Raw genomic sequence first — 16,231 nt, forward strand, 5'->3', positions numbered from 1 at the left:
CTAACCCCCGTGTCTGCGTTGTTGGTCCAGCTTTCTATCGTATGTGCAACGCTCCCATCTGAGATACAGCCAGGCACTATGAAGGCTCTGACAGAGGTGAGGCAGGTCAGCCAGAATAAGTGGAACCAATTCTCACAATTTATGATTTGGAGAGTAATGCCCTTGAAGAGAAGCCTGACAGTGCAGAAGTCCAACCATTTTGACAGACTTGGACAATTGCATTTTTGTCTTCTTCAAAAATCACACGTACTGGATTAAATCAAGCAGTATGCTGGAATGTGGGGTCAAAGATAACAGCCCATATGTCAAGTGGGATTCAGACTTTAATAGATTTCCATGTTATAAATAAGGTAAACGTGTAGAATATAAAATATATTTGGAACTTAAGGATTATCTTTTTAGAATGACGTAAAAAAAATGTTAAGGAAACAGTTAAATATGGCAATAACGTAGGGAAATTCAAGCCCAGAATTGGAAAGAGGAGTAAAAACTGCTCATAGAAAACTGAATCATGCTAGAAATTCCTATAAAGCACTTTGTGCAATGGCATGTACTGTTGCACAACCTTAAAAAGAGGCCGTAATTTTCACATGTACATTTACAGTACATAATGTGTATTGTTTAAAAAAAAACAAAAAAAAAACAGATGTCCAAATACAATATTCTCTATTTGAATCCTAATTAAAGTGTGCCATTGGGTTGCAGGAAGTGACTCAAAATCCGAAAAGGTGCAGAGAGAAATGGACCATGCTGATGTTGGCGAGTGCTTGTGCAACTGCAAAGCCAATAAAACGGCAGCTTGCAGATCAACAGATCAACCCACTAGCACGCTGTCATCTGAGATTACAGACTAATGTAGCTATTGTTGAAGTCAATTTGCCCCACTTAGTTACCTCTGATTCAGCTGTGTTGTAAATGCATGTTTTCTTAGTGTTTATTACTATAATATAGCATCAATTTAGGTAATTAGTGTTCCATTTCCACATTCTGCATATGTACTATGATGTTTTTCAGTTTAGATAATTCAGAATAATAAAATCAAGGTTGTAAATCACTCTCCCCTCTGACTGAAATGGAAAATCTAATTTGTCATGTTTTAAACATTCCTTTTGTTATTAGTTTTCCCCACTATTATTCCTTTTAACCATGGCTGAAGAAATAAATAAATTAAAGGTCTCTTTTGGAGTATCTCAAAGCTTTCTAATCTGTTGCATTCAGTAGGAAAACAAAATATCTTTCCCTCCTGTATCCTTTGATAATACAAACTCTGGCTACCATTATTTCATACACCAGAGGTTTTGTGAGTGCATTCAACCTTTCAAAGAGCAGTAACAACGTGGCCCTGTACAAGGGAGGACTGATTTCTAGACAACAAAACTACAACTACATTCTGAAAATAAGAGTTTTGAACAAGTGGAAATGATATAAGTAAAGCACACAGAAAAATAGGTCTGTGCTTTCAAGACACTCCAGCTTTATTCTGCAATATAAAAAGATGTTGTTGGCAAACAACTCCATAACACAGCTGGTGGTGTGCTAAGTGATAATGAGTGAAAAAAATGCATTGAACAAACAGATAAAAAGATATCTGCAATAGACCAATGATTCTACCAATTATTGTTCAAATTACCAATGGATCTAATATGACTTTTTTTTAAAATTATTTTTGTAATTAAAACAAGTGTAACATGAAAAATACAACAACTACAACACATTCCTTATTTAGCTGTACTTCGTTTAGTTATACCTTAAAGATCATTTTAGTTCCTGTTGCTGGATTTTTTAAAATCTTTTTTAAACATGTACGTTTATCTAATATGTTCTTTTTCATATGTTATTATGTAGTGGCTGGTGGTTTGATGTAGCAACTACAAAATAATAACATTTTAGAAAGAACACACTATTGTGACTCAACTTTGATGTGCATCCTAATTCAAGTTCCTTTTAATCAAGAGATTAGTTGTAAAATTCACATTTCTGAAACATAAACCTAAATGATCCTTGACGAGTAAAAGGTGCTGTCCGATGCTAGCACACACAGCTGATTACTGTGGACTGCACAGCAGTGGCACTACGTCACACACAGATCACCATCTATCATGTTAATCACTGTTTTGCCAAAAGGGCAGACTGCTCTCACCCGCCCTGCCCTGCGCCAGCCAAAGAGAAAGGCCTGCGTTTCACAGCAGCTGCAATGCTCTGCTTATTTTTGAGTTAAGTCACAAAACATCACCTCATCTTCTGAGTCACGGTGCATATCTGCCGCGCTATCTTGTGCGCTGTCATCACCCCACAGCTGGGGGCAGCGTTGGGGTTTTTGGAGTTGTAATGACCTCCTTCCAGCTACAGCTGTCCTTGCACAGATGAAGGACTCATAGGAGGAAGAGCAGGCTTAGAAACAACCCTCTGGCTACTAGATAAGCTAACTAAGAGACCAGAATAAATTTGAATCGTGCTGAGGGGATTGAAGACATACAAGGAGGGATAGAACACATGTTAAGGTTGGTGTCCAGCAAAGATGGCTGCTGGGGAAAAGGTGTCAACGGAAACGAAAATAATCCCTAATCTTAATCAGCATAATTTAAAACTAAATCGCATGACCTTGGCCCCAATTGGCCAACCAGCAACAAAAATGACCAAATAACTGCAAAAAATGAAATGCAATGTAAAGCACATGGACCGACAAGCTGATTAATCACCTACTATTTAATTTGTTCACCAAAAAAAAAACAACCTCATCCAATTGATATTTACAGTTCATACATTGGATTAGTGTCATTATTTACAAGCGGAATTTCAACGTGTCAGTGACAGCTGAAGTGACAGCAAGAAAAATGAGGCCTTTGAATATTGAATTTCACATTCAGGGCCAGATTATGTTTCTATCTGTAGCCCCTTCCAACCCTTCCCCCCAACCAGTACCACCCACCCCGCCAAACCTGACTTCACCCTGGCATTCCAGCAGATGCGCAGCAGCTGCTGTGTTCGGCGTTAAGTGTAAAAGTCCAGTGCACAGCACCTACCCAGCAGCGAGCAGCTGGAGACTGGCTAGTGAACACGGTGAAGCATCCAAACACCAGAGGTAGTAACAGTAACATGAGGAAGAATTATAGTGCATTAACAAGAAGGAACTCTACAACTTTTATTTCAATTGTGCCCCTGTGGGCTTATTTCTTTCTTAATAGGTACTTGCAGCCGCATAATGCTGGATTTTGTCCATCTATCTTTTTCATTTCTTATTTAATGCAGTGGAGTCCATTCCAGCCATGACTGAGTGAGCTGCAGACAGACAGACAGCTTTGTGTACGGATTGGGAAGAAGCATTTTTCTTCTCCAAACAGTCCCCCTTGTGTGGTCTCCTTTTATTTCTAAACTCTGTTCACAGAAGTTCTCCAGATCAGTATGTGAGACTTAGGGGCCATTGGATCTGACGGTCCACAGTGTTGAAAGCATCTGGAGCTGGAAAATGAAGTCAGTGGAACTTCAGCGCTTTAACACAGCATACAGAAATCAGCTTCTGCATCTCCGATGAACTCCAGCATCATCATAACCTGAACAGTAATCTAAATGTATATCGCAATTTGGAACAATGTGGATTTGTACAAAGATAATAAACACAAACTCAAACTAGTTCCAGTCTGCATTGGCATAGAAAATGGTCATACACCTTTGTAAAATTTACATTACATTTACATTGTAAATGGATGGATGACTGGCTGGCTGGATGAGGGAGGGAGATAGGATGAAGCATCAGCTGATCTCTTCAGGGCATATTATGTAGTTGCCTGACATCTGCTCACAATGGATGGTGGGTGGGGGGATGATGATCAGGAGACGGGAGGGGGATTGGGGGAGGACAGCAAATGGAGTGCCTGACAGATCGCCGGGCAGCCTAATGAAGTTCACCATTACTTTGGCTCTTGTGATAACTTCCTGAGGCCAGATGGCACTATATGTTATCCAAGAGGCCTCACCCTGGCAGGCAGCTGTAGCTTCCACACAGCCAGAATTAAAAATGCCATGATGACCTGATGATACGGGCTGCAACCTGTGAAGGCCACCCTGTTGATGTTGACGGGCTACACTGCTAACACTGCAGAATAACTCTGTGATACGGAACAGATGCTCTGAGAAGTCCCTCACAAAGGCGTTTCACTGTGTTTTCCTTGATTGAATGTGTGCATTGTTGTGTTGCCATTGTCCAAGTATCATTTTTCCCTTTCATTTTGGATGTCTTGAAGGCATCATACATATGCTGTGCTGTGAACAAATCAAATCAAATCAATCTTTATTTATATAGCGTCTTATAAAATCAAAATTGTTTCAAGGCACTTTCCAGAATCCCAGGGCCTGACCCCAGACAAGCAACAGTGGCAAGGAAAAACTCCCCTTTAACAGGAAGAAACCTTGAGAAGGACCAGGCTCATGGAGGGGGACCCTCCTGCTGATGGCCGGCTGGGTAGGGAGAGGAGAGGAGGAGGAGAGGAGAGGAGGAGAGGAGAGGAGAGGAGAGGAGGAGGAGAGGAGAGGAGAGGAGAGGAGAGGAGAGGAGAGGAGAGGAGAGGAGAGGAGAGGAGAGGAGAGGAAGGAGAGGAGAGGAGAGGAGAGGAGAGGAGAGGAGAGGAGAGGAGAGGAGAGGAGAGGAGAGGAGAGGAGAGGAGAGGCATAGAGCACAGAGCACAGAAACACACACAAAAATACACTATACAGCGGGTCAGCGGGGTGGGAGGTCGTCATGCAGCTCCAAAGGCGGCGATACCTGTAAATGAATAGAGCGGGGGGGGGGGGGGGGGGGGGGGGCAGAAAAACTACACAAGAATCTAGGTATCACTTGTCTAGGTATCACTAGCTCCTCCAGGTAGGATGGAGCGAGGCCTCTGAGGACCTTGTAGGTCAAAAGAAGGGTTTTAAAAATTGAGCAAACTGGTATCTATCAGATAAATATGATCTAAACCAGTCTAGTGCTGTCCCTTTAATCCCAATCACATGTTCCAGTCTCTGTAACAGGATGCTGTGATCAACTGTATCAAAAGCAGCACTGAGGTCCAGCAGAACCAGCATAGAGAGCAGTCCATGATCTCAAGCTATGAGAAGATCATTAGTAACTTTAAGAAGTGCTGTTTCTGTGCTGTGATGAGCTCTAAAGCCTGACTGAAACATCTCAAACAGGGTGTTTCTCTGCAGGTGCTCCAGTAACTGAGTCACCACCACCTTCTCAAGAACAGATGTGCAGGTCACATAGGTTAGGGCTAGGTTCAAACTTAATATAGAAAGCCCATCAGGCTGGATTTGAAACCAGAACTTGCTAGCTATGGGGAGACTGTGTGGGTGAAAACATAGCTGTAATCGTGACATGATGAATATCATATTTTCGTGAAAAAATTAAATTAAATCTCAGAATGAGCATAGTGACCCAGAGTTGACTATTAGCTCCCTTTTTAGCCAACACTGAATCAATGCTGAAAAGCTTTTATCAACCCTATTATTGAAATCAATTTTCTATGTTCTGCCTGCTGCCAGGCCAAATCAAAGGCCCCTGCCCCCCATTCCCCACAGACAAAACCAGCTAGTTAAATTTATGGTTATACAGAAAATAATATCTAGTAAATGAAAGATGGAAAGACAGCCGATAAAGTAGTGTGGGCCTTGGAGCAAAGCCTTAAGTTCACACAAGGGGGAAAGAACAGCTAAAAACTTCACATCAGTCCTTTGGTTTTATTTACTCGGGCATAGCACCAGATGGGCATCAGGGTCTGTTTGTCTCGATACAGTTAACCCTTTTATAAGCTGCCGACTTGTCCCGGGTGTAAGTGAGGGCAGCTGAGGGTTCAGGCTCCAGCCATGATCCCGATTAAGGAAATGTGGCAGAATATTTTGGACAGTAGAAATAGATTCCCTCAGGTCCCTAAATGTCTGGATCCAGCAAGATTATATATGCAAACCTTGTAATGCAATTCCTATGTTTAATTTGAGGTGTTTTTTATCTGTTTTTCTTTTATGGCATATGGTCAGGGTTTAAAGGGTTTAATAATAGACCTTGAGAATAGATTGCTGTCCTATAAAAAGACTGGGGCCACAAGCATTGCAGGGAATATCCTACTCCCACTGCCTGTTTTGATTGGCTCTCCTTAACTGACCTTCCAAACTTCTAAAAATTCACTGCATGAAATGTGTTGAGGCAAATGTCATCAAACCATTTTCTGCTGCAAAACACATTCAGAGCGCAGCTGAAATGTCAAGACAACGGTCCAGAACAATCACAGAGGCAGAGACGGTACCAATCGCTGTCACAGAATCAGGCATATTTGGCCACAAGAAGGTCACAATCGATCGTTGTATTTTCGCAGCAGCAACGACTCCACATTTGTTTGTTTGTTTGTTTGAAGAAAGAGAACACTGACTGATTATAATTATAGGAGCACCTTTATGGTGCGCTAATATTGTTTCTGCACCAAGGTCGGATCCAAACTGCCAAAATAGGGTTAATTAGTGGCATAAATGTATGATGGCTGGCCACATGAAACACCGACACTTTTAAAAGGTCATAAAAATCCCTGGTTTATAAGTTACGCAGAGGACACATGCTTCTCTGCCCATTTGAGCATCTGGAGGTTTGGCAATTTGCTCGAGGGAACCTTGGCAGTGCTCTGAAAATGTCCATCTCTGCTGCTGACCAGTCCATTTTCCAATTTTTGCTCTGGGAGGGCTTTTCTGCTGCCGGTCCCAAAATCTGGAATAACCTCCCACTCAATATCAGACTATCAGCCCCTTCATTGTCCCACTTTCATTCCTTGGTGTTTCACATGGCATCATACTCTGTTTTTGTTTTAGTGCTTCTTTGGTCAGAACATTATTATTGTTTTATTGTTCTTCTGTTCTGTAATTCTATGTTCAGAACTTTACTTTCCAGCTGTGGCTGTTTTAAAGTGCTTTATATACTGTATAAAGTTAATGATGATGATGATGGTGATTAACCCTATGAACCCTGACACATCAAAAAATTGCCAGAAAATTCTAATTTTTTGGAAATGAGATGTTTATTGACAAAATTTTAACAAAATCCCAATTTTTTTTGGATTTTGTTTATGATTTTTTTTGTATCAAATATGATACATTAGGCAATTTCGGCAACTTTTAGCTCACGACTATGTTAACTTTAGACACAAAAACAAAGTTTGCCCATAACATTTTGACAATATAGAACATGAACAACAACATTTTTCTCTTTGGTTTTTTTGCATAGCACTTTTTAGCACAAGAGGCACACTGCAGCCTCTTTTACGGGGTGGTGTTGGAGTTGTTTCTGGAGAGGACAGTGGTCTGCCACACTTGATTTTGGTTTAGAAAAAAGAGACGTCTCAGAATCTCGCGTATCAAATATGATACAAACGGCTTTAATGGGTTAAGATGAGGATGACTGTCCCAATACAGACATCGCACACCACACGCAACACTATCTTTACACAAGTAGCCCTTTTAAGCTCACGCTCGTGCCAGACACTCACATATTAGCACATTCCCCTGCCAGGAGGTCGCGGTTGTCAAATCACATGTATTCTAACACCCTGACATCTGGTGATGCTTATGGAGCGGCTGCTAGGTTTGGCTCTCTTAATGTGTCCATTTTGTCCTTGCACTGATGAGTATATTCCAAATTAACGCTTTTTCTAAACCTAACCAGTCGGATAAATAAAACTAATGCTAACCAAAGCAGAATTATCACCTGACAAGACAAAATGTCAACCTTCAGTTGTAGATATATGATAGAAAAACCAACATGATAGAAAAACCAAACACCAGCACAAGCAATTAAATGAAGACACATTTTGCTTGTTTATAGTTTGTATCAGGTCTTCATTCAGAAATGTAATAAATAAATGCTGCCAGTGTCTGGCAGACAATGGTATATTTATATTCCTAACAGTCCTGGACATTTTCAATAGGTGTGCCTCATTAAGCATCCCTAATTTTTTTGTGTCTGTCATCAACTGAAACCGGCAACTGGTTTCCTGCAGCTGGCAACACGGCTGTACATTGATTAGCACCATTGCGTGCCTTTTGTGTTTGTGTGGGCTGCCTGCAGATACTCGCTCTTCCTCCTACGATCCCGAGTCATGTGACCTTGGTGCGCTTGTGCATGATTGTTTGTGTCTTATGTGATGAACGCAGTGAAAGCTGGAATAGGCAGCTGATGAATGGATGATTGCTTTAATCTTTGCACCTAAGTGGTGTGTTATTTTAGTTTGGCCAAGCTGCTCTGGAGTGGAATCATTTTAGTCAGAATAAGCCTTGTTCTCACCCAGCTCGGCAGTTGAACCGATTCCATCTGATGCCTGCTGCTCCTCCACTGAATCAGCCATTTTAGTGTTGTCACTCATCTTTTCTCGCTCACTATTTTTGTGGCCCTATCTGTATCATCATCTGCATTCCCTCTCCCTGTTGCTCTCTTTGCCTGTTTTTGTTCTCTCCTCCGCAGTGCACACTATTCCAGAACACCTTTTCCCCTCTGGCTCGCAGGCAACTAAATATAGCGACTGGTGCAGACAGCTCGGCTTCATAACAAATGGTAAGAGAAGCCGAGCAGCAGATGAGCACGAGCGCAGGGGTGAACTCTGGCTTTTCAGACAATTAAACTCAAAGAAGAAGAAGAAATCAAATTTACATCTAATACAAAGAACTAAGGATACTTTTCTACTTTACTAAAATTTCCACTTCTTCCAAATCAAGGTCAGTTGCATTCTGGACTCTATCTCTGCAGTCACCAGGGACCAGGCACTAATGTGGAGAGGCCACCAAGACTTCACAGGACATACTCAAATGAACTTAGTTTACTGCACCACTGTGGCTAAACAGGCATTTTTTTTGGTTGCTTATCATGATGTAAAAGGAACCAAGAAAACACCTGTTTAGGCATGGAAAGAACTTCCATAGAGAAGAAAAATTCAAATCTTTGAGCATTTAGGGGGCATACTGGCATATGCTCTAAAGTCCTCTGAGCACCTGTCATGCATTTTCCATTTTTTTAAATCTGCAACCATAACTAGGAAGACAAACTCTCTGACAAGGACCTACTGCATCAACCAAAATGATTCCCACCTAACCAGAGTCAGGAACCCTGGAACCTTAGATTAAAAGTATGACACTCTACCTTAGCTATATGGGCTCGATTTTTAACATTTTAAAGTTCTCCAGACATAACAGAGCCATCATCCGCTCAAAAAATATCTGGTGCAGAACATCAATCGAGTTTAAATGTTGATGAGATGTTTTTTTGAAATTTCCCAAGAGTAAATGACGAGCAATGACTCCCGCTCCAAAACCCTACATGTTTCCCCATACACTTGTGAATTTTGGTGCCCAAACAAAATGTAATTTTTGCTACAAATTCAGTTATAATGGCATATGCTGTGGCTTGACAGCAGCATAAATTCCAAAGTATAATGTGATAAAATGAAAGGTTATAAAAAGGTTATAAAAAAGCTTTTAAGGTAGAAATTTAAGGATCGACTTTGGATGGTTGAGAAATGTCCTTATCGGTATTTCACAAGTTCCTTAACAAGTCAGCTACAAGTGCTTCTAATATTTCAATCTTTAAAAAAAAAGTATTTCAAAGTACATTTCTTCCCTTTCTGTTAACATATTTAATAGCTTCCACCAAATTGTGGTTGATGGTCACAGTCTGCTGCTTCCAGAGCTGCTGCTACATTGTCTACTTTGGAAAAGAAAACGATAACATTGAAAAATGCTGATTACATCAAGACTTATCATGTTCTTTAGGAGCTTCATTAATTAGAAACACAGCAGCAGTATATTTAATGCAACTCTGCTGAATCGTTGCCTGTGTACACCGAGTGTGTCAAATTAAAATACTCATGTTTCTCAACTGTAACTCTTATTATTAATTTGTCACCGGGGAATGAACTTGCATTCACCGCAGGCGTAGCAGGCTGCGAGACAGGTTTGCTTTCAAACTAATTCAGAGGTTTTAGCATAGTTTGCATCCTCTATCCTAACATCAAACATCCCTGCTCCAGCAGTTGAAATGTTCGTTGAGTCGACGCAACTTTTTGTCTTCAGACTGACTCCAGTGTCCCAAAATGCTGACGCTATTGTCCCACCCACTGTGAAATTTCACATCACATTGTATTTTTGATACTCACAGCGGCTCTATTTACACATCATGTGCACTGTTGAGGTGACTTGATGTGTGATGGCACAGAATGATTAAAGTAATTGGAAAGAATACACATGTAACAGACTTCATTTACATGTACAAAGTGTTTCGAATGAAGACAAGAAAGCAGAATCTTCCACCTACGCTGCCATTAGCAACAGATTAGGATTGGGAAAGCGTAGCACTATTATGTTTGATCTTACAGCCCTATGGATGTCAGTAGAATCTTGGATATCTTGGAAAATTCATTCCAACATCAAGGGTTTAAAAAAGACACCCACTGACAACCTCAATGAAAGTAAAATATAATACCATCATAAAAGTCAGCTCACAGTAGCTCTCATCCACGCGGAGAGCAGCCAGTTGCTGAAACGACGGGACCCAATTAGCCGTTAAATCAATCGCAAAATCAATAATTCACTGCAGACCTAATTAGCCGCCTCCAGACTAATGAATTGGTGGACTCACCCAGAACTCCGAGCCGGTAGTTGATGGTGATGACGATGACGTTCCCATAGCTGGCCAGGATGCTGCCGTCAATCATGTTGCCTGTTCCTTCCATGTAGGATCCTCCGTGGATGTAAACCATGACTGGCTTTAGCCCGTTTTCATCGTGGATGTCTGCAAAGAATATGTGATGGCAGATTTTTGAAAATAATTCAGTTTAGCTTAATAATTTGTGCCACTGCTGAAACACATGCTAATAGTTTCAAATATGACTGCACCAAAGCAACAACACAAGCACATCATCCTAAGCACAAACCCAAACAGAATAAGATCTGATTTACCCATAAAATCCATTTATTTGGCCTGTGTAGATTCCCCACCCCTAAATACTATTGAGTATGGTCTTACAGCTGGGCTACTAAGTAGACATAAGCTGGGTCAACATGTAAAGGGGCCTTTCTCCTCTTACTCTAGATAACATGACCTCTTAACCTCTCATTGATTAGAAGTTCCCATACTTGCATTGTTGGAACTTAGAGAGACTCACAGTGTCTTAATATAACACTATTCCAGCCACCAGAATTGAATATACACAAGAGTTAGGTTTCCAAACTCTTCACATCTCCAGGGACTCCGGTAGCTTTTATGAAGATGGTTGAACCATCAGACGCTTTGCCACTCATCAGTCTGACAGAATTTATTTAAAAAGACAAAGTGAGTCATAAAAACAACAATATCCGTTTTTGTGCAGCAACTGTATTTTGGGTTGTTTCTTTACACTAGTTATGTATCACAGCTAAGAAGGCAAGATGCCAGGACTTGTTGAGCATGATGGAGCTGCATCTGTCTCCTCCAACTGTCCTTTGTGTAATATTCAGTAAACACTTCTATTAGAACAGATGAATACATTTATCTTCTCATGGACAATGATAGAATGACAACGGAAGTCTCCACGCAAGTGTGTTTTCGCAATAAATTGGCTCTTGCTACATTAAAATCAGCAGGGGAAATAAATGGATGCATCGTTGTCGTCACATGACCCAGCATTTCAAATCTCCTGCACTATACTGTAAGCATAATTTGAAAGGAGCCATTATGGCAGGCCCTGCAAGCCAGGCTGTCTGGATGTCTCTCAAATGTCACCCAGGATGAGAGCATCTGCTGGGGAAAATATCATACTGAGAGCAAAGACGACCCATCAGTGGGCTGTGGGCAAGAGATATTTAAAGTTAATGGCCTCGCTTCGGGTTTTTCATGTAGGCCTATTCTAATGAGAGAGCTAGACCTATGTATTTGATACAGACTGGCATAGGGAAAAAGGCTATCACCAGATTTTGTATAATTTATCAGCGTGAGGCTTCTCCTATTTTCTAGATTCCATTTTCACATCAGGTCGACTCACTTTCGGTTCGGTGTTTTAGTTAAGCTGGGTGACATCGCAACATTGTAAGACACCATTGTGATGCTACACAATCCTAAATTACATAGGACGTAATGCTATGTGCAACACTTGACAGCATATCAAATCAAATCAATCTTTATTTATATAGCGTCTTTTACAATCAAAATTGTTTCAAGGCGCTTTCCAGAATCCCAGGGCCTGACCCCAGACAAGCAACAGTGGCAAGGAAAAACTCCCCTTTAACAGGAAGACCTAAAAGGTCTAAAACACCATTTTAATGGATGCGAGTTCTATGCAACTGTGTTATGACCAGACATGGTACTGCATGTCCTTTACATGGAGAAGCATACAGGGAGGGTAAAGTGCCCTTCCAGGCAGCACAGGAAGTGTGTGTCAGTCTCCACCTACACATAAGAAAAGAGCAGAGCAGAGAATAGAGTATGGAATGCAAATGGCAGTGACAAGTTATTAATCTCTTAGAGGGAGGACTCAGTGTTGCTAATGTGTCTACAATCACCTTCCGGACTCTAATCTGAGGCCAAGAAAGCCCAAATCTGGATGAGATCCTGGATCACCCCAGTCCGATTCACAGCAACAAAAGCACGCATGTGACTAGTGACGTAGTCAGGATAGTGCGTCACAGTATCTGCCCGTCATCCACTTTCACATTAAGAGATGTGCAGTGGAACCGCGTGGGTGGTGGGTGACAATAACAGAAGAGTGGTGCTATTAAGTTGTCATAGTGCACAACTGATGCATGCATGGCTTCTTGAAGCAGGCTTCAGACAAATCTGTTGGCCTGACTCTCCTTTACACAAACAAGCAGATTGACTGAATGTTTGAGTTGTATTTACACTTAAAATAAATTTAGTTTCAGATATGGACACTTTTTAATGTTAATATGTATTTTTATTTGCATTAAGTTATATTATTTCCATTATACACATGTTTGTCTGTATGTTTGTGTGTTCTCATACTCGCAACATTTTGAGTACCAAAATATGCACTCTACCAGTAAAGTGAGGACATATTTGGGAAGTGCATGGTTTGGGTTGAGGATGGAATTGGGTTTAGATTATCAATCAATCAATCTTTATTTATATAGCGTCTTATACAATCAAAATTGTTTCAAGGCGCTTTCCAGAATCCCAGGGCCTGACCCCAGACAAGCAACAGTGGCAAGGAAAAACTCCCCTTTAACAGGAATTAGGGGGCTAGTTGGGATGGTCTGGGTTAGGGTACAGGGATGGGGGAATGTATTATTTCTATAAAAGTCCTCAAAAAGATAGTAGTGCAAGGTGTGTGTTTGCGTGACTTTGACCCCATTTAACACAGGGGGGGCACACACATTCATGTTTATAGCTTTAAAATCAAAGCTTGACCTAAGTTTAATCAAAAGAATGTTGGTTCTGTGACAGGACATCATTTGCATCTTACTACACTGAACGCACCATTACTGGCGGGGATCCAGTCTAGCTGCAGCAGACAGATGGCCGTGGCAGTCTAAGAGGTATGTTTTCTGGCTGGGGAAAGATCGGGTGGCCTCTGGGTGCCGTCAGCACCGAGTGCACTTAAAACTGAGAATTCAAAGTGCTCTGAGTGCCCCTCCCCCACCTCTCTCTCTCCCTCTCTCTTTTTCTATCTGTGCTCTCTCTACCCTGAAGAGCTTCCTGGGTGACTGTGCAGTGAATTTGTCCCAGACATTCATCACTGCCACCTGGCCTGGGAGGATAATGTATTCCTCTACCGGCTGTGCAGTCTTGCACACATTACTCATCTTTATAAGGGTGAAAGGGGTGGGTGGTGTTTCATGGGGAGGATGGAAGAGTGGGAGGGTGGTCTGGCTCTAGGGGGGGGAAATATTTGAATTTTCCATTGCTTTCAGCAATTCCTGCAGGTTCAATACAGATGGCATTTAATGGATGCCCCCTCACTATCTCAACCAATGCTGCCCTACTGCTCATCAAGAGTAGCACGCTACTTCCTTTGCAAAACCCCCATGGAGTGAGTCAAATTATTGATAGGGTTCTTTCAGTATGAACTGCGCTTAGTATCACATCATGCTTAACCCGCCATCGCACGAACAACTCACTCACTTTATAAAAAATGGAGAATATAGTAAAACGTACTGATGAACTGTGTTCGGGGTGCATTTGCAGTCATCTTATTAAAGAATTTTAGAAAACGTACTCATACTCAGTGACAGACTTAGATTCAAACGTTGCAGACTGACGGTTCTGTTGTGTTGAAGGGCACTTTTGACTGAACACCCACCTATACTGACTTCTTTTTTGTTAAATGTACTGTAATTCCAGCCTTGTTTGCTGTATTTACTTTCTTTGTTTGCACAAGTGATGCTTTCATTATTGTAAATGTTCTTGTTATTAGGTGAAAGGTTCATTATCAGTTTATAAGTGTATTATTTGTATCTTTATGATATTAAATTTGACTGAACTTCTACTTTCCAAGTGCTTACACATGAACTCTTGATAATTTATTTGATTTTTGTAGTGATCATATATGTTCTGATATGTTTTATTCTGTATTTTGCAGGTCAGCCCAACCACATATTTACTCAAGATATTATAAAAATATATTTATTTTTTTAAGGGTAAATACATATTTAAGAATGAGTGTTTGTTTTCCATTGCCATTTATTAGTATGTAATAAAAAAATAAATAAAAACATTTCAACAATGCAACTTATTTGTGTCTAACTAGAAACAACACAATAATTACAAAAGTGATTAACTTGTGTTTGAGTGGTATTCAAAGGGTGAGCCTATTACCAGTCAGGAGCAAACTTCCTAAAGAAGTGTTGTGGGGGTTTAACAGAGAGATTGTCTGCAGAGCTGCAAGCTTTCTCTGCAGCACATGTGGGTGGAACCACAGGGAATCCAAGGGAGTAATTCATTGCCACTGCGGACGTTCAAACATTGCGAGTGCATCGATCGTGTGTACTCTCCTGACAACAGCAGGCAGGCCAAGGTTTGGGCACGAACACTCTTTATTCGGACTTTTATAAATCTTCATAGAGCAACAAAAGCTGACGCTGCTAGTTTTTCTACATAGGTTGTATGTGGGATAGGGTTTAGGACTCATATTAAAAGTTTGGGTACAATATTACAGATGAAAAGTTAATAAAGTTGCCTTTATAAACTGATGTGATGTATCCAAACATGATGTTATCATACAGTAGATGCTCATCATTATTTCAAGGACAAAGATTCTTATTACATATTGGGACTATTGTTCTTACCCTTTATGTAACAAAAAGAACTGCAATGTAAACTGAGAAGAGGCTGAGCTATTTTAGGATTTTTCTTTTCCAACCAAAAAAAGTCACCAACGGCATTTAATGAAAGTGGGGTTCCCACAAAATGATCATTTTTTTCAATCTAAAGCAATTCTTTTATCTTCATGTTAGAGGCCTCCACAAATATTGGCAAAAATTGGGACAAAAACAGCCCAATTATTGTTACGTGTGTAACCAATAACCAATAGGTAAGAGCCTCCTATTGGATAATTACTGCATGGGCGATCATCTTTCAGCTGGCAATAAGTTATTTAACTCCAACTTATGTCATGGGTTTTTTAAACAACCATGTTGAAAGACACATCCTGGAGTCATGGAAAAGCTGTTGCTATGTTAAGGCTATGTTATGTCATTTGGTCTGATGAGTCCAGATTTACCCTGTTCCAGAGTGATGGGGCAATAGGGCAAGAACAACGACAGATGAAGTGATGCACCCATCATGCATATTGCCTACTGCACCAGCCTGGGGGGCAGTGCTCTGATCTGGGGTGGCTGCAGTTGCTCTGGTCCAAGTTCAGCAACATTAAAGATCGAGGTCAGTTGAACGCATGAATATACTGAATGATCAGGTTATTCCATCAATAGATTTTTTCTTCCCTGATGTCACGGATAATTTCCAAGATGATAATACCAGGATGCATCAGGGTCAAACTGTGAAAGAGTGGTTCAGCCTGAGAGATGCTTTTCACACATGGATTGGCCCCCACAGAGTCCAGACCTTATAACCTCATTGAGAATCTTGGAGATGTTTTTGAGAAAGCTTCATTCAGTGGTCTGACTCTCCCATCATCTCTACCAGATCATGGTGAGAGAGTAATGCAACACTGGACGGAAATAAATCTTATGACATTGCAGAAGCTTATTGAAACAATGCCACAGCGAGTGTGTGACG

General features: G+C 40.9%; 1 protein-coding gene across 3 annotated transcripts in view; it reads right to left on the bottom strand.

Moving 5' to 3' along the window:
* nlgn4xa (neuroligin 4 X-linked a) overlaps nt 1-16,231 on the bottom strand; it is a 63,045-nt gene that overhangs the window by 26,949 nt on the left and 19,865 nt on the right. For all 3 annotated transcript variants that reach the window (XM_057026127.1, XM_057026129.1, XM_057026128.1), the window contains one exon: nt 10,643-10,795. In XM_057026127.1, the coding sequence (XP_056882107.1) occupies nt 10,643-10,795 (153 nt within the window). The remainder of the gene's footprint in view (nt 1-10,642; nt 10,796-16,231) is intronic.

The sequence above is a fragment of the Takifugu flavidus genome, chromosome 3, assembly GCF_003711565.1.
Source record: "Takifugu flavidus isolate HTHZ2018 chromosome 3, ASM371156v2, whole genome shotgun sequence".
Taxonomy (NCBI): domain Eukaryota; kingdom Metazoa; phylum Chordata; class Actinopteri; order Tetraodontiformes; family Tetraodontidae; genus Takifugu; species Takifugu flavidus.